General features: G+C 46.1%; 1 protein-coding gene across 12 annotated transcripts in view; it reads right to left on the reverse strand.

Annotated features, from left to right (window-relative positions):
- Positions 1-20,214, reverse strand: part of LOC134910737 (spermatogenesis-associated protein 7-like) — a 402,706-nt gene that overhangs the window by 286,339 nt on the left and 96,153 nt on the right. For 8 of the 12 annotated variants that reach the window (XR_010176279.1, XM_063919088.1, XM_063919094.1 and 5 more), the window contains exon 1: positions 16,720-16,790. The exons of 3 other annotated variants lie outside the window; for them this stretch is intronic. Coding sequence is in view for 8 of the 9 variants with exons in the window: in XM_063919088.1 (XP_063775158.1) it covers positions 16,720-16,738 (19 nt within the window). In the remaining variant the exon portion in view is untranslated. Of the gene's footprint in view, positions 1-16,719; positions 16,792-20,214 lie in introns of those variants that run through there. One more of the 12 variants, XM_063919091.1, reaches the window with a different exon arrangement.

The following is a 20,214-nucleotide window of genomic DNA, read 5'->3' on the forward strand; positions in this document are numbered from 1 at the left end:
ACACCGGACCACTGGTTTCTCGCCGTATTTTTTGCTGTTTGGTCGACCATAATTTAAACTGGAAGCACACAGAACATATAGCGCACTCAGAGGTACCATGCAACCGTATTACAAATAATTTGTGTTTAGAATAAAAAATAAATAAGAAAATAAAAACAGGATTCACCCTTCTTTTTCATAACTTGAATGTATCGACTTTGATCTATTCCAACATCCAATAATGAATCTAGAAAACAAGTGTTTCTCTTGCCACACAAAACAAGTAAGTGTAGGAGAGACACACATAAACAAATACCCCCCTCGTCCGATCCCATATAGCTCTCTTCACAGAACTGAGGTAATTGTTGCAGTGACTGGTCATGCATGGAACTTAGAAGGGGTTCAGTGATCACCAAGTAACTCTTCATGGATGGCAAATAAATGAATCACTAACAAACCCAGCCTCCCAAAACCTCAGGCACCAGCACGTGTGCAGAGGGACCCTCTGGCTGAATCAAACACCACAGAGGGGGACCGCATGAGAAGACAGCTCAGCTGGAGCCCGGTATACAGCATAGCATCGCTGGAAAGGGATTAGAGGTTTTGTCCTCTTAGGTTAGTGTGGAAAGACCGGTTAAAAGAAGATATAATCAGCTTGGAGCAGTTTTGCCGTTCTGGATACTTTCTGGACACTTCTATACATGCTGTGATTTTACTTACGTTTGTAAGTGTACATTTGGAATATTGAATGAATGGTGTTAAAAAAATACTACACCATGGCCCTCATTCCGAGTTGATCGGTCGGTATTTTTCATCGCATCGCAATGAAAATCCGCTTAGTACGCATGCGCAATATTCGCACTGCGACTGCGCCAAGTAATTTAACAATGAAGATAGTATTTTTACTCACGGCTTTTTCATCGCTCCGGCGATCGTAATGTGATTGACAGGAAATGGGTGTTACTGGGCGGAAACACGGCGTTTTATGGGCGTGTGGATGAAAACGCTACCGTTTCCGGAAAAAACGCAGGAGTGGCTGGAGAAACGGGGGAGTGTCTGAGCGAACGCTGGGTGTGTTTGTGACGTCAAACCAGGAACGACAAGCACTGAACTGATCGCACAGGCAGAGTAAGGTTGAAGTTACTCAGAAACTGCAAAGTAGTTTGTAATCGCAATATTGCGAATACATCGGTCGCAATTTTAAGAAGCTAAGATACACTCCCAGTAGGCGTAGGCTTAGCGTGTGTAACTCTGCTAAATTCGCCTTGCGACCGATCAACTCGGAATGAGGGCCCATATTCGTTTATGTGTGTCTCTCCTACACTTACTTGTTTTGTGTGGCAAGAGAAACACTTGTTTTCTAGATTCATTATTGGATGTTGGAATAGATCAAAGTCGATACATTCAAGTTATGAAAAAGTAGGGTGAATCCGTTTTTTTTTTAATTCTAAACACGAATTATTTGTAATATGGTTGCATGGTACCTCTGAGTGCGCTATATGTTCTGTGTGCTTCCAGTTTAAATTCTAAATCTATCTTTTGAGTGGTTGTGGATTGCCTCCCTAGCACATAGTCCAGCTGCACCTGGTGGTTTTATTGCGCACACTCTTGGAAATTTTCTCTATATTGTTTGGCCGACCAGGGAAGGAATTGCAAAACCTTGATCTGTCCCTACCCGTGGAGGATGATCAGTGGACGCACAGTGGATGGATCGAGGAGCAGAAATGGCGCCTAAAACTTGCCGGGGATGTGGGTCCAAACTGCATCCTAGCCCTGGACGGACGTTGGTAGGACCGTTTGCCAAGGGTCAAAGGGTGCTAGTTCGAGAGAAGCGACCTGGGAACAAGTTGAGCGAGCGATGGGAGGTGATGCCTTATATCGTACAGCGGCAGGTGTCTCCTGACAACCCGGTCTATGAGATGAAGGCAGAAGACGGAAACGGACGTGTTCGCACTTTACATCGGAACATGCTGCGCCCTTGCCTCTTCGAGGATTTGTCTTCCCTTGAAGCGGTCCCAGTGGCCACCTCTGGACTGGATGAAGATGATTGGTGGGTCCCTCCATCTGATGTAACACAAGAGCCCTTGCCGTTGGAAAGATCAGCAGAGGCCAGCGGATCCAGAAGGATCTGTTTCGCCCCCAGCTACTTTGCCTAGGCGTTCTACCCGAACGACGTTGGGAGTGCCAGATGTTTTGCAGATACAAACGTTTCCCCTGGGTGGGCGGCGGCGGAACGCGGTGGAATGTTGTGGCACGGCGTGCTTCCGGGACAGAGGGGCTTGCATCCGCTGGGATTCAAGCCCCTCCAATCGCGTCGCGGCCATTTGAGTTTGGCGCCGGGCGTGAGCTAATCGGGGCTCGCGCCAGTCAGCCAATAGGAACGGGCCACGACGAGCCAATCAGGGCTCATCGCATCATAGCTCTGCCCCCTCCAGGCGTCATATAACAGACGCTGCGGAGCGGGAGAGCTCAGTCCGGAGCCGGAGCGGTGAAGAGCTCCAGAAGAGGAGAAGCCGAGAAGCCAGCGGCGGAAGAAGACCCGGCGGTGGAGGAAGACCCGGCGGCAGGAAGAACAAGAAAAGGGGGCGGCGGCCGAGAAAGTAGAGGAGGCGGAGCCCGGGATCCAGCGGCGGAGGTCCGGTGGAGAGTGCTGCAGTGTGTGGGCAGCAAAATAGCTAACGAAGCTCCCCACTGCAGCCTCTCCCTACGGTCCGGGTAGGTGGCCTTGGGCCAACAGCATAATCACCCTAGACCACCAGGGTGTCAGGCATTAGGCCTGTGGCCACGGATGGGCAATAGTGCCGAGCAGCAGTTAGGAGGAGAGGGGCCCCTCATTCATAAGTAGTCTTGGCGTTCCCCATTAGGCAGGCGCTAGGCCTGAGGCTACAGTCAGGCACTAGACCTGTGTCACGGATAGGAGAAAAGGGGCCATTACTTGTATAAGTAGTCTTGGCATTAGGCCAAGACTACACCACCATTGGTAGGCAGGCACTAGGCCTGTGGCCCTAGATAGGCGGGCACTAGGCCCGAGTGGCAATATCGGCAGTAGGCCGTGGGAGAGTTAGTAAGATAGAATTTGGATTGTGGCCTTTGCTGTAGGGGGCTCTAGGTCTACCAAGTTATTCCAGGGTTGGCACACCCGCCTGTGGGAGAAGTTCACAGTACAGATCCCCCTCTGTGGCTGGGTACCCCCACCGGGTGGGCTGTACGGTAGCATGCTCGGGGCCAGTTGCAGGTCGGGTGCGGAGGGCCGGCTGGCCCTCGTATTATGCACACCACATTAGTGTTTGGGGAGACTGTGGAGAGACTGTCCAACCTCACAATGACTATCCCATGACTCTGGAGTGGGCGGCGGCCCCCGTAGGGAATTAGATTGCGCAGGCAATTGTCCACCGGCGCGAATTGGCTGAATCTTCCACCAATCTGGACTAGATAGGTAACTCACATTTTGTTCTATTGTCATTCTGTTACCCTGTATTTGCTGTACTGTTTGCTGGAGTTAGGTGAAGTAGGTAACCAGGTTGTACTGTTTAGAGTTTATAGTAAATTGGCTCAGTTCCGTTGTTTGCCCATTTATTAGTTTGTAGGGAGGCTGCTGTCATTCTTTTTCCAGGAACAGCGACTCGCGGCAGGCAAGCTAACAAGAGTGCCAGTGTGAGTATACTCTGTGTGGGTGTGTGTCTTGGTCCGCGGTGAGCGCCGGTTTGCGAGACTCCGCTAGGCCTAGTGGGCTCGCTTTCACCTAGGTGCGCAAGTGCCAAGTAGGTGACGTTTGGGTTGCTGAGGCCCGCCGGTGAACGTCGCAGCCACCCCGTTGTGCCACCTTCCCTGTCGCGGAAGGAGTGGACTCACGGTGATAGTATTTCTTTTTCCCCTAGCCGTCGGGACCTCCAGGCTGAGTCCCCGTCTTGAGGTCTAAAGGAAGGATTTCACCAGACGAAGTGAACACGCGGTTGGGAACAGGAGAAAACAACTTGTGGTAAGGAGTGCGGTACACCTGCACGGCAGCAGGCACTACACTGCACCGCCACCCTTACATTTGTGTTCACCGTGTGGGCCCTTGATCTCTGACGATGCCCCTGATGTGTTGTTTCTATTTCATGGACTATTGTCGTGCGTTTCCTTCATACAGTTCCAGAATCACAGCTCTGTCCATTTCTGTAACACTGCACCTATGGGGACTGTCCTAAACCACCAGAGGGCTCGTACATGAGGAACACTATGTCAAAGTACATGAGGACACTATGCCGGAGTACATGGGGAACACTGTGCCGGAGTACATGGGGAACATTGTGCCGGAGTACATGGGGAACACTGTGCCGGAGTACACGGGGAACACTGTGCCGGAGTACATGGGGAACATTGTGCCGGAGTACATGGGGAACACTATGCCGGAGTACATGGGGAACACTATGCCGGAGTACATGGGGAACACTATGCCGGAGTACATGGGGAACATTGTGCCGGAGTACATGGGGAACACTATGCTGTAGTACATAGAGAACACTATGCCGGAGTACACGGGGAACACTATGCCGGGGTACATGGGGAACACTATGCCGGGGTACATGGGGAACACTATGCCGGAGTACATGGGGTACACTATGCCGGAGTACATGGGGTACACTATGCCGGAGTACATGGGGAACACTATGTCGGAGTACATGGGGAACACTGTGCCGGAGTATATAGAGAACACTGTGCCGGAGTACAAAGGGAACACTATGCTGGAGTACATGGGGAACACTATGCCGGAGTACATGGGGTACACTATGCCGGAGTACATGGGGTACACTATGCCGGAGTACATGGGGAACACTATGCCGGAGTACATGGGGAACACTATGCCGGAGTACATGGGGAACACTATGCCAGAGTATATAGAGAACACTATGCCGGAGTACAAAGGGAACACTATGCCGGGGTACATGGGGAACACTATGCCGGAGTACATGGGGTACACTATGCCGGAGTACATGGGATACACTATGCCGGAGTACATGGGGAACACTATGCCGGAGTATATAGAGAACACTGTGCCGGAGTACAAAGGGAACACTGTGCCGGGGTACATAGGGAAAACTGTGCCGGAGTACATGGGGAACACTATGCCGGAGTACATAGTGAACACTATGCCGGAGTACATGGGGAACACTATGCCGGAGTACATGGGGAACACTATGCCGGAGTACATGGGGTACACTATGCCGGAGTACATGGGGAACACTATGCCGGAGTACATGGGGAACACTATGCCGGAGTACATGGGGAACACTATGCCAGAGTATATAGAGAACACTATGCCGGAGTACAAAGGGAACACTATGCCGGGGTACATGGGGAACACTATGCCGGAGTACATGGGGTACACTATGCCGGAGTACATGGGGTACACTATGCCGGAGTACATGGGGAACACTATGCCGGAGTATATAGAGAACACTGTGCCGGAGTACAAAGGGAACACTGTGCCGGGGTACATAGGGAAAACTGTGCCGGAGTACATGGGGAACACTATGCCGGAGTACATAGTGAACACTATGCCGGAGTACATGGGGAACACTATGCCGGAGTACATGGGGAACACTATGCCGGAGTACATGGGGAACACTGTGCCGGAGTACATGTGAAACACTGTGAAGGAGTACATGGGGAACACTATGCCGGAGTACATGGGGAACACTGTGCCGGAGTACATAGGGAACACTATGCTGGAGTACATAGGGAACACTATGCCGGAGTACATGGGGAACACTATGCCGGAGTACATAGGGAACACTATGCCGGAGTACATGGGGAACACTATGCCGGAGTACATGGGGAACACTATGCCGGAGTACATGGGGAACATTGTGCCGGAGTACATGGGGAACACTATGCTGGAGTACATAGAGAACACTATGCCGGAGTACATGGGGAACACTATGCCGGAGTACACGGGGAACACTATGTCGGAGTACAAGGGGAACACTATGCCGGAGTACACGGGGAACACTATGCCGGAGTACATGGGGAACACTGTGCCGGAGTACATGTGGAACACTGTGACGGAGTACATGGGGAACACTATGCCGGAGTACATGGGGAACACTGTGCCGGACTACATAGGGAACACTATGCTGGAGTACATAGGGAACACTATGCCGGAGTACATGGGGAACACTATGCCGGAGTACATGGGGAACACTATGCCGGAGTACATGGGGAACACTATGCCGGAGTACACCGGGAATACTATGCCGGGGTACATGGGGAACACTATGCCGGGGTACATGGGGAACACTATGCCGGAGTACATGGGGAACACTGTGCCGGAGTACATGGGGAACACTGTACCGGAGTACATGGGGAACACTATGCTGGAGTACATGGGGATCACTGTGCCGGAGTACATGGGGAACACTATGCCAGAGTACATGGGGAACACTATGCCGGAGTACATGGGAAACACTATGCCGGAGTACATAGAGAACACTATGCCGGAGTACATAGGGAACACTATGCCGCAGTACATGGGGAACACTATGCCGCAGTACATGGGGAACACTGTGCCGGAGTACATGGGGAACACTATGCCGGAGTACATAGAGAACACTATGCTGGAGTACATGGGGAACACTATGCCTGAGTACATGGGGAACACTGTGCCGGGGTACATTGGGAACACTATGCCGGAGTACATGGGGAACACTATGCCGGAGTACATAGAGAACACTATGCCGGAGTACATGGGGAACACTATGCCGGAGTACATGGGGAACACTATGCCGGAGTACATGGGGAACACTATGCCGGAGTACATAGAGAACACTATGCCGGAGTACATGGGGAACACTATGCCGGAGTACATAGAGAACACTATGCCGGAGTACATGGGGAACACTATGCCGGAGTACATAGAGAACACTATGCCAGAGTACATAGAGAACACTATGCCGGAGTACATGGTGAACACTATGCCGGAGTACATGGGGAACACTATGCCGGAGTACATGGGGAACACTGTGCCGGAGTACACAGGGAACACCATGCCGGGTGCACAGAATAACGTGTGTAAATTAGCATTGCGCAGAAAGTAAACACCTCCATGCTGACCCGTATGTATTCTTCATTGATCTCACATTGCGCCTGTAGAGGCTGAAAAGGGTGGGAATGGGCATCACAGTGATCATTGAGGGTATGTAGATGCAAATGCAGCTCATGCAAACCAGCAAATACACAGCCTGCATATACAGCAGGAAGGAGACGTCTCTTGTACCTGCTACGGGCAAATCGATGATGATGATAAGTTATCACAAACGCCATCTGCTGCCATGCAGTGCGGGTGACCCTTATCATTGCCTATGTATGTTCTTGCGCTTCCAGAGCGCACTATATAATAAGTAACACAGCACGCTGTGCAATAAGTAACACAGAGCACTATACAGTAAGTAACACAGCACACTATACAGTAAGTAACAGAGCGCATTGTACAATAAGTAACACAGCACACTGTACAATAAGTAACACAGCACACTGTACAATAAGTATCCCAGCACACTATACAGTAAGTAACACAGCACACTATACAGTAAGTAACAGAGCGCATTGTACAATAAGTAACACAGCACACTGTACAATAAGTATCCCAGCACACTGTACAGTAAGTAACAGAGCGCACTGTACAATAAGTAACACAGCGCACTGTACAGTAAGTATCCCAGCACACTGTACAGTAAGTAACAGAGCGCATTGTACAATAAGTAACACAGCACACTGTACAGTAAGTATCCCAGCACACTGTACAGTAAGTAACAGAGCGCATTGTACAATAAGTAACACAGCACACTGTACAATAAGTATCCCAGCACACTGTACAGTAAGTAACAGAGCGCACTGTACAATAAGTAACACAGCGCACTGTACAGTAAGTAACACAGCGCACTATACAGTAACCGCACTGTACAGTAAGTAAAGCAGCGCACTATTCAGTAACACAGCACACTGTACAGTAAGTAGCACAGCGCACTATACAGTAAGTAACAGCGCACTATACAGTAAGTAACACAGCGCACTGTACAGTAAGTAACAGTGCACTATATAGTAAGTAACACAGCGCACTGTATATTAGGTAACACAGCACACTGTACAATAAGTAACAGCGCACTATACAGTAAGTAACCCAGCACACTGTACAGTAAGAAACACAGCGTAATGTACAGTAAGTAACAGAGCGCACTGTACAGTAAGTAACCCAGCACACTGTACAGTTAGTAACAGAGCGCACTGCGCAGTAAGTAACCCAGCACACTGTACAGTAAGTAACACAGCGCACTGTAAGTAAGTAACAGAGCGCACTATAAAGTAAGTAACAGAGAGCACAGTACAGTAAGTTACCCAGCGCACTGTACAGTAAGTAACACAGCGCACTGTACAGTAAGTAACCCAGCACACTGTACAGTAAGTAACAGAGCGCACTATTCAGTAAGTAACACAGCGCACTATACAGTAACAGCGCACTGTACAGTAAGTAAAACAGCGCACTATACAGTAACAGCGCACTATACAGTAAGTAACACAGCACACTATACAGTAAGAAACAGCGCACTATACAGTAAGTAACAGCGCACTGTACAGTAACACAGCACACTGTACAGTAAGTAACACAGCGCACTATACAGTAAGTAACACAGCACACTATACAGTAAGTGACAGAGTGCACTATACAGTAACAGCACACTATACAGTAAGTAACAGAGTGCACTATACAGTAAGTAACACAGCGCACTGTACAGTAAGTAACAGCGCACTATACAGTAAGTAACACAGCACACTATACAGTAACAGCGCACTATACAGTAACACAGCTCACTATACAGTAACACAGCACACTATACAGTAACAGCGCACTATACAGTAAGTAAAACAGCGCACTATACAGTAAGTAACAGTGCACTATACAGTAAGTAACAGAGCAGACTATACAGTTAGTAACAGAGCGCATTATACAGTAAGTAACAGCGCACTATACAGTAAGTAACAGCGCACTGTACAGTAAGTAACACAGCGCACTATACAGTAAGTAACACAGCGCACTATACAGTAATTAACAGCGCACTATACAGTAACAGCACACTGTACAGTAAGTGACACAGCGCACTATACAGTAAGTAACAGCGCACTGTACAGTAAGTAACACAGCACACTGTACAGTAAGTAACACAGCACACTGTACAGTAAGTAACACAGCGCACTATACAGTAAGTAACAGCGCACTGTACAGTAAGTAACACAGCGCACTATACAGTAAGTAACACAGCGCACTATACAGTAACAGCGCACTGTACAGTAAGTAACACAGCGCACTATACAGTAACAGCGCACTATACAGTAAGTAACACAGCGCACTATACGGTAACAGCGCACTATACAGTAAGTAACACAGCGCACTATACAGTAAGTAACACAGCGCACTATACGGTAAGTAACAGCGCACTGTACAGTAAGTAACAGTGCACTATACAGTAAGTAACACAGCGCACTATACAGTAAGTAACAGCACACTATACAGTAAGTAACACAGCGCACTGTACAGTAAGTAACACAGCGCACTATACAGTAACAGCGCACTATACAGTAAGTAACACAGCGCACTATACAGTAAGTAACACAGCGCACTATACAGTAACAGCGCACTATACAGTAAGTAACACAGCGCACTATACAGTAAGTAACACAGCGCACTATACGGTAAGTAACAGCGCACTGTACAGTAAGTAACAGTGCACTATACAGTAAGTAACACAGCGCTCTATACAGTAAGTAACACAGCGCACTGTACAGTAAGTAACAGCACACTATACAGTAAGTAACACAGCGCACTATACAGTAAGTAACATAGCGCACTGTACAGTAAGTAACAGCGCACTGTACAGTAAGTAACAGAGCACTATACATACAGTAAGTAACAGCGCACTGTACCGTAAGTAACACAGCGCACTATACAGTAAGTAACAGCGCACTATACAGTAACAGCGCACTATATAGTAAGTAACACAGCGCACTATACAGTAACAGCGCACTGTACAGTAAGTAACACAGCGCATTTTACAGTAACAGCGCACTATACAGTAAGTAACACAGCGCACTATACAGTAAGTAACAGCGCACTATACAGTAATTAACACAGCGCACTATACAGTAAGTAACACAGCGCACTATACAGTAATTAACAGCGCACTATACAGTAACAGCACACTGTACAGTAAGTAACACAGCACACTGTACAGTAAGTAACACAGTGCACTATACAGTAAGTAACACAGCGCACTATACAGTAAGTAACAGCGCCCTATACAGTAAGTAACAGCGCACTGTACAGTAAGTAACACAGCACACTGTACAGTAAGTAACACAGCACACTGTACAGTAAGTAACACAGTGCACTATACAGTAAGTAACAGCGCACTATACAGTAAGTAATAGCGCACTATATAGTAAGTAACACAGCACACTGTACAGTAAGTAACACAGTGCACTATACAGTAAGTAACAGCGCACTATACAGTAAGTAACAGCGCATTGTACAGTAAGTAACAGCGCACTATACAGTAAGTAACACAGCGCACTATACAGTAAGTAACAGCGCACTATACAGTAAGTAACACAGCGCACTATACAGTAAGTAACACAGCACACTATACAGTAACAGCGCACTGTACAGTAAGTAAAACAGCGCACTATACAGTAAGTAACAGTGCACTATACAGTAACACAGCACACTGTTCAGTAAGTAACACAGCGCACTATACAGCAAGTAACAGCGCACTATACAGTAAGTAACACAGCACACTATACAGTAAGTAACAGCGCACTATACAGTAAGTAACAGCGCACTGTACAGTAAGTAACAGTGCACTATACAGTAACAGCGCACTATACAGTAACACAGCACACTGTACAGTAAGTAACACAGCGCACTATACAGTAAGTAACACAGCACACTATACAGTAAGTGACAGAGTGCACTATACAGTACGTAACAGCACACTATACAGTAAGTAACAGAGTGCACTATACAGTAAGTAACACAGCGCACTATACAGTAAGTAACACAGCATACTATACAGTAAGTGACAGAGTGCACTATACAGTAAGTAACAGCACACTATACAGTAAGTAACAGAGTGCACTATACAGTAAGTAACAGCGCACTATACATTAAGTAACACAGCGCACTGTACAGTAAGTAACAGCGCACTATACAGTAAGTAACACAGCACACTATACAGTAACAGCGCACTATACAGTAACACAGCGCACTATACAGTAACACAGCGCACTATACAGTAACAGCGCACTATACAGTAAGTAAAACAGCGCACTATACAGTAAGTAACAGTGCACTATACAGTAAGTAACAGAGCAGACTATACAGTTAGTAACAGAGCGCCCTATACAGTAAGTAACAGTGTACTATACAGTAAGTAACAGAGTGCACTATACAGTAAGTAACAGCACACTATACAGTAAGTAACAGCGCACTGTACAGTAAGTAACACAGCGCACTATACAGTAAGTAACACAGCGCACTATACAGTAAGTAACAGAGCAGACTATACAGTTAGTAACAGAGCGCACTATACAGTAAGTAGCAGAGCACTATACAGTAAGTAACAGCGCACTATACAGTAAGTAACAGCGCACTGTACAGTAAGTAACACAGCGCACTATACAGTAAGTAACACAGCGCCCTATACAGTAAGTAACAGCGCACTATACAGAAAGTAACACAGCACACTATACAGTAATTAACAGCGCACTATACAGTAACAGCACACTGTACAGTAAGTAACACAGCGCACTATACAGTAACAGCGCACTGTACAGTAAGTAACACAGCACACTGTACAGTAAGTAACACAGCGCACTATACAGTAAGTAACAGCGCACTGTACAGTAAGTAACACAGCACACTGTACAGTAAGTAACACAGCGCACTATACAGTAAGTAACAGCGCACTGTACAGTAAGTAACACAGCGCACTATACAGTAAGTAACACAGCGCACTATACAGTAACCGTGCACTATACAGTAAGTAACACAGCGCACTATACAGTAACAGCGCACTGTACAGTAAGTAACACAGCGCACTATACAGTAACAGCGCACTATACAGTAAGTAACACAGCGCACTATACAGTAAGTAACACAGCGCACTATACAGTAACAGCGCACTGTACAGTAAGTAACAGCGCACTATACAGTAAGTAACACAGCGCACTATACAGTAAGTAACACAGCACACTATACAGTAACAGCGCACTATACAGTAAGTAACACAGCGCACTATACAGTAAGTAACACAGCGCACTATACAGTAAGTAACACTGCGCACTGTACAGTAAGTAACAGCGCACTGTAAGTAAGTAACAGAGCACTATACAGTAAGTAACAGCGCACTGTACAGTAAGTAACACAGCGCACTATACAGTAAGTAACAGCGCACTATATAGTAACAGCGCACTATACAGTAAGTAACACAGCGCACTATACAGTAACAGCGCACTGTACAGTAAGTAACACAGCGCATTTTACAGTAACAGCGCACTATACAGTAAGTAACACAGCGCACTATACAGTAAGTAACAGCGCACTATACAGTAATTAACACAGCGCACTATACAGTAAGTAACACAGCGCACTATACAGTAATTAACAGCGCACTATACAGTAACAGCACACTGTACAGTAAGTAACACAGCAAACTGTACAATAAGTAACACAGTGCACTATACAGTAAGTAACACAGCACACTATACAGTAAGTAACAGCGCACTATACAGTAAGTAACCGCACACTGTACAGTAAGTAACACAGCACACTGTACAGTAAGTAACACAGTGCACTATACAGTAAGTAACAGCGCACTATACTGTAAGTAACAGCGCACTGTACAGTAAGTAACAGCGCATTGTACAGTAAGTAACAGCGCACTATACAGTAAGTAACACAGCGCACTATACAGTAAGTAACACAGCGCACTATACAGTAAGTAACAGCGCACTATACAGTAACACAGCACACTATACAGTAAGTAACACAGCACTATACAGTAAGTAACACAGCACACTATACAGTAAGTAACAGCGCACTATACAGTAAGTAACACAGCGCACCATACAGTAAGTAACAGCGCACTATACAGTAAGTAACACAGCGCCCTATACAGTAAGTAACAGCGCACTATACAGAAAGTAACACAGCGCACTATACAGTAATTAACAGCGCACTATACAGTAAGAGCACACTGTACAGTAAGTGACACAGCGCACTATACAGTAAGTAACAGCGCACTATACAGTAAGTAACACAGTGCTCTATACAGTAAGTAACACAGCGCACTGTACAGTAAGTAACACAGCGCACTATACAGTAAGTAACAGCGCACTATACAGTGAGTAACAGAGCACACTATACAGTAAGTAACACAGCGCACTATACAGTAAGTAACACAGCGCACTATACAGTAAGTAACACAGCGCACTATACAGTAAGTAACAGCGCACTGTACAGTACGTAACAGAGCACTATACAGTAAGTAACACAGCGCACTATACAGTAAGTAACAGCTCACTATACAGTAAGTAACACAGCACACTATACAGTAAGTAACACAGCGCATTGTACAGTAAGTAACAGCGCACTATACAGTAAGTAACACAGCGCACTATACAGTGAGTAACAGAGCACACTATACAGTAAGTAACACAGCACACTATACAGTAAGTAACACAGCGCACTGTACAGTAAGTAACAGCACACTATACAGTAAGTAACACAGCGCACTATACAGTAAGTAACAGCGCACTATACAGTGAGTAACAGCGCACTGTACAGTAAGTAACACAGCGCACTATACAGTAAGTAACACAGCGCCCTATACAGTAAGTAACACAGCGCACTATACAGTAAGTAACAGCGCACTATACAGTGAGTAACAGCGCACTGTACAGTAAGTAACACAGCGCACTATACAGAAAGTAACACAGCGCACTATACAGTAATTAACAGCGCACTATACAGTAAGAGCACACTGTACAGTAAGTGACACAGCGCACTATACAGTAAGTAACAGCGCACTGTACAGTAAGTAACACAGCACACTGTACAGTAAGTAACACAGCACACTGTACAGTAAGTAACACAGCGCACTATACAGTAAGTAACAGCGCACTGTACAGTAAGTAACACAGCGCACTATACAGTAAGTAACACAGCACACTATACAGTAAGTAACACAGCGCATTGTACAGTAAGTAACAGCGCACTATACAGTAAGTAACACAGCGCACTATACAGTGAGTAACAGAGCACACTATACAGTAAGTAACACAGCACACTATACAGTAAGTAACACAGCGCACTGTACAGTAAGTAACAGCACACTATACAGTAAGTAACACAGCGCACTATACAGTAAGTAACAGCGCACTATACAGTGAGTAACAGCGCACTGTACAGTAAGTAACACAGCGCACTATACAGTAAGTAACACAGCGCCCTATACAGTAAGTAACACAGCGCACTATACAGTAAGTAACAGCGCACTATACAGTGAGTAACAGCGCACTGTACAGTAAGTAACACAGCGCACTATACAGAAAGTAACACAGCGAACTATACAGTAATTAACAGCGCACTATACAGTAAGAGCACACTGTACAGTAAGTGACACAGCGCACTATACAGTAAGTAACAGCGCACTGTACAGTAAGTAACACAGCACACTGTACAGTAAGTAACACAGCACACTGTACAGTAAGTAACACAGCGCACTATACAGAAAGTAACACAGCGCACTATACAGTAATTAACAGCGCACTATACAGTAAGAGCACACTGTACAGTAAGTGACACAGCGCACTATACAGTAAGTAACAGCGCACTGTACAGTAAGTAACACAGCACACTGTACAGTAAGTAACACAGCACACTGTACAGTAAGTAACACAGCGCACTATACAGTAAGTAACAGCGCACTGTACAGTAAGTAACACAGCGCACTATACAGTAAGTAACACAGCGCACTATACAGTAACAGCGCACTATACAGTAACAGCGCACTATACAGTAAGTAACACAGCGCACTATACAGTAACAGCGCACTATACAGTAAGTAACACAGCGCACTATACAGTAAGTAACACAGCGCACTATACAGTAAGTAACACAGCGCACTATACAGTAACAGCGCACTATACAGTAAGTAACACAGCGCACTATACAGTAAGTAACACAGCGCACTATACAGTAAGTAACAGCGCACTATACAGTAAGTAACACAGCGCACTATACAGTAACAGCGCACTATACAGTAAGTAACACAGCGCACTATACAGTAACAGCGCACTATACAGTAAGTAACACAGCGCACTATACAGTAAGTAACGCAGCGCACTATACAGTAAGTAACAGCGCACTATACAGTAAGTAACACAGCGCACTATACAGTAAGTAACAGCGCACTGTACAGTAAGTAACAGCGCATTCTACAGTAAGTAACAGAGCACTATACAGTAAGTAACACAGCGCACTCTACAGTAAGTAACAGCGCACTATACAGTAAGTAACAGAGCACTATACAGTAAGTAACAGAGCACTATACAGTAAGTAACAGAGCACTATACAGTAAGTAACAGCGCACTGTACCGTAAGTAACACAGCGCACTATACAGTAAGTAACAGCGCACTATACAGTGAGTAACAGCGCACTGTACAGTAAGTAACACAGCGCACTATACAGTAAGTAACACAGCGCCCTATACAGTAAGTAACACAGCGCACTATACAGTAAGTAACAGCGCACTATACAGTGAGTAACAGCGCACTGTACAGTAAGTAACACAGCGCACTATACAGAAAGTAACACAGCGCACTATACAGTAATTAACAGCGCACTATACAGTAACAGCGCACTATATAGTAAGTAACACAGCGCACTATACAGTAACAGCACACTGTAAAGTAACACAGTGCATTTTACAGTAACAGCGCACTATACAGTAAGTAACACAGCGCACTATACAGTAAGTAACAGCGCACTATACAGTAATTAACACAGCGCACTATACAGTAAGTAACACAGCGCACTATACAGTAATTAACAGCGCACTATACAGTAACAGCACACTGTACAGTAAGTAACACAGCACACTGTACAGTAAGTAACACAGTGCACTATACAGTAAGTAACACAGCGCACTATACAGTAAGTAACAGCGCACTATACAGTAAGTAACAGCGCACTGTACAGTAAGTAACACAGCACACTGTACAGTAAGTAACACAGTGCACTATACAGTAAGTAACAGCGCACTATACAGTAAGTAATAGCGCACTATATAGTAAGTAACACAGCACACTGTACAGTAAGTAACACAGTGCACTATACAGTAAGTAACAGCGCACTATACAGTAAGTAACAGCGCACTGTACAGTAAGTAACAGCGCACTATACAGTAAGTAACACAGCGCACTATACAGTAAGTAACAGCGCACTATACAGTAAGTAACACAGCACACTATACAGTAAGTAACAGAGCACTATACAGTAAGTAACACAGCGCACTATACAGTAAGTAACACAGCGCACTATACAGTAAGTAACACAGCGCACTATACAGTAAGTAACAGCGCACTATACAGTATGTAACAGAGCACTATACAGTAAGTAACAGTGAAACGTGATCATCGCTTACCATAGTGTACGGGAGCCATTTCACCGCAGACAGGTAGATGAGCTGGAATGCAGCAGATTTCCTGAGCCGGGATTTCTGTACACACAACCAGGGTGTGGTAATGAGAATCTGATCCACATAACAACTGACATGTAAACACTGCAGCGCCGGTCACTCAGGGAGCACAGATATAACACGGACAGATGCAGCATTTAGGATTACGGGAAAACCTAAAGAATACTTGGGCCGTGCGTTTCATCACAGTGAGCGCCCAATCAATTTCACCTCATTACCTGCACCGTCATAGTACATATCACTGCAGCACCCTTTTACCGTTCCACCCCGTTACTACCCCTAATCATAATGATATCACTCCAATTCCAGTCCCTTTCCTCTCCCCAACGGGCACCAGCCTATAGCACGGCACACACCATGCCATCTGCCCCTCAGGGTTCCTCTGCATTTTAATTTGCCCTTTTACTGTACAACATGAACAACACGAGCAGGGATACCAATAGCTCATATCGTGTGCCCTGGTGCTGGGGGCTATTGGCATGAAGAGGTGGCCCTTGGCAAAAACTGTGCTTCCTTGGGGGCATACAGACCCACGCCAGGAGAAAGGCCTGTGCGCAAGCAGGTCAAAATGCATGGAAGCTGGTGTGAGGGAAAGGGGCATTTCCAAATGACCTAGGCCCTAGACTGCCTTTTGGGGGTTAGCGGTGGCATTTTTTACAGGAGTGGATGGTGCACATGCGTAGGACCCATCTAGACCCGGGGTTTAGGCCCATATGGCAAAGGGATGTAGAGATTATAGCTAAGTACTGGAGGAAAGTGACTGTGTGGTCCACTAGCTTCCTACACCCCCAGCACCCAGGACAACATTTGCTAAAGCTTTGCTTCCTGGGGACTCAATCTTGTACATTACACAGGAAAGATTGTCAGTGATGTAAACTTTCTATCGGCCGATGTCGGACCACATGATATCATTACACAATAACCTTACAACTAAATATGAACTAACTTAACTTATCTAGAAATAACGCCACAGACCACTGAAAATGAATGCCATTAAAATCGGTCAACCGTTATTTATTTTAATTATAATACTTAAACTAAGTATGGTGGCAATAAGAAAGAACAGCCAGATCAGCAGTGACATTATGACTTATTGACGCTACGTATGTCCACGACATGACTTTATATCTCTCATTGGCTACGCCAATAAGCGCTGAGTCTCCAACTCTCTCCCTAATATACCGTAATAGCGTAATAGTCTCCAACTCTCTCCCCAATACACCACCGGCCGGACAGCCAAGCCCAATGACCCCCGGTAAGGAGGGCAAGAGTATACAATGTATTGGGCAAAGAGCGCACCTCCAAACAGCAGCACAATAGCCACTGTAACCGCCGTTCTTTCCCGCCAGAGAGATAGGTTGACAAACCCCAACCAGCAAAGAAAAAGAAAAACGGGTGGGGAGAATTTAGATGACTTGGGGAGGGCGGGAAAATTCCGGAGAGAAAGAGGCAGATGATACTCCTGTCTCACACAAAATGTCTGCTAGCTCCTCCCTAACACTCCCACTATTCTAATTAAATTCAACCCCCCAGACCTCTTTAACTGTTTGATAACCTGCTAATTGTGCAAGGCCCATGCAATCCTACGGCCTTGAAGTTTACAATCGATTGCGCTATTTGCACTCACTCTTCCTTACCTCAGGGCTGGAAGTCTCACGGGGGGTGGGAATGGTGGGTGGTTTGGGTGACATTAAGAATATGCAGTACATATTGTTAGAAAGCAGTGTGGTACTGCTCCCCACTGCACATACATGCAGGTCACTAGGACCCAGGGAGGTCTGCCCTCCAGTCTGATGTATTACTGCATCATGTAACTGCATCAATCTTGTACATCCTTCCTTAGAAGAAAAAGATAAAAAAGGGTTTTCCCCCAGCACACCAAATAATATTAGCAATAAGACTTGAACGCTACATGTTAATAGAAAATTCAGATATCTTAGTTGCATATATTTGTAAACATATAGTTAAGCCACCAAGCCTCAACAAGGCTTCTCTGATACTGGTGGTCCCTAACCCTTCATGAAAGTAGCACCCACTGTCCCTACATCATGAGAAGGCAAAGCGGGACTCCCTCACGCGGCGAAGTAGAGCGACAAGGTGGTGGGGTCTATTGAAAAGTGGCATGGCTTTATGGGAGAACCGAGATTGCAAGCCATGCTCCCATTTTTTGTTACTAAGGGGGCATACCAAGCACTCTGTGACCTGCTGGCAAGCCCCCAGTCCCTCTGTCTCTCGTGAAAAGACATTGTGCACACGCACACAGCATCTATTCACTAATGACAGAAGCTTCCCAACTGCTCCCCCACCACGGGACACTGTCCCGTGAAAATTGTGACAGTTGGGAGGTATGCTGTAGGTCATATAATTGCTTATTGTTAGTCTACATGATAATAGCACATAAATAAATAGGTCTAAATTGAGAGCCTACTCCCCTGGAGTCACCCCTAGATGCTACAAATGGCACTAAAAAAACCAGCATGCCCTCCAAATGCATCTCAGAACAGCAACATAAAATGGTAGCTGCTCAATCAATTTAGTTCTCAGGTGCATGAAAGGGTGAGGTTATTCTAAACAAGAAAAAGAGGGGGAAAAAAGGTTTTCCCCCAGCACACCAAAAAGAATGCTGCATAATCTCTATGGAGGCAGATAGTTCTGGGCGCTAGCAGGGGCTGATTCAGAGATCCGATATATACAAAAGTACAGTTTTCTGGCCATGACAAAGCCGGTGGCTGCGTCCTTGGACACAACTTAATTGACCCCGGCAGCGTGAAAACACCAGCCACCCTGGGTAACCTGTGGGTCACTCAGATGTCTAATGTTCACGCTCCTGTCGCTGACGCAGCACCGGCACAAATTAGCTTCCGTTTCTGAATCAGGCCGTAGGTCAACTAACAACTTGGTAACGCAAATATGATTTTTTTTTCTCAGTTACCCAGTGAAGCGTCTATAGTGCCTCAAATATATAAAAGGGGACCCCTGTATGTATATATATATATATATATATATATATATATAAATGCTGCCCCAATAGAGCCCTATGTCAGGTCACGGCTTACCTTTCAGTGACCCTGTCAGTGTCTGACAGGGAGTGTTGGCGCCACTGCTAAGAAGTGCCAGCAACAGGGAAAATCCCTGTGAGACTATTGGGTCCCCAGGTCACAGGGCAGAGCGGCCAGGGGGGCGGCTGTTGCTAGGGACCTGGGAACCAATCACCGTGAGGGAGCCCAGGATCAGGGGAGGGCCCAAAATCACTCGGGACCCATAAAAGAAAGTCCGCAATGCTGTGAGGGGCACACGAAGAAGTGGTGCCAGGGCTGTATGGAGCCACTTACCAGGGAGAAGCACCCGAGGACCGGCTGTGTCTACCTGGGCATTACACATCTCTCCTATCACTTGGTAGACCGTTACTCTATCAGAATACTTATAAATGCTACTTCTACG

The sequence above is a fragment of the Pseudophryne corroboree genome, chromosome 4 (assembly GCF_028390025.1).
Source record: "Pseudophryne corroboree isolate aPseCor3 chromosome 4, aPseCor3.hap2, whole genome shotgun sequence".
Taxonomy (NCBI): domain Eukaryota; kingdom Metazoa; phylum Chordata; class Amphibia; order Anura; family Myobatrachidae; genus Pseudophryne; species Pseudophryne corroboree.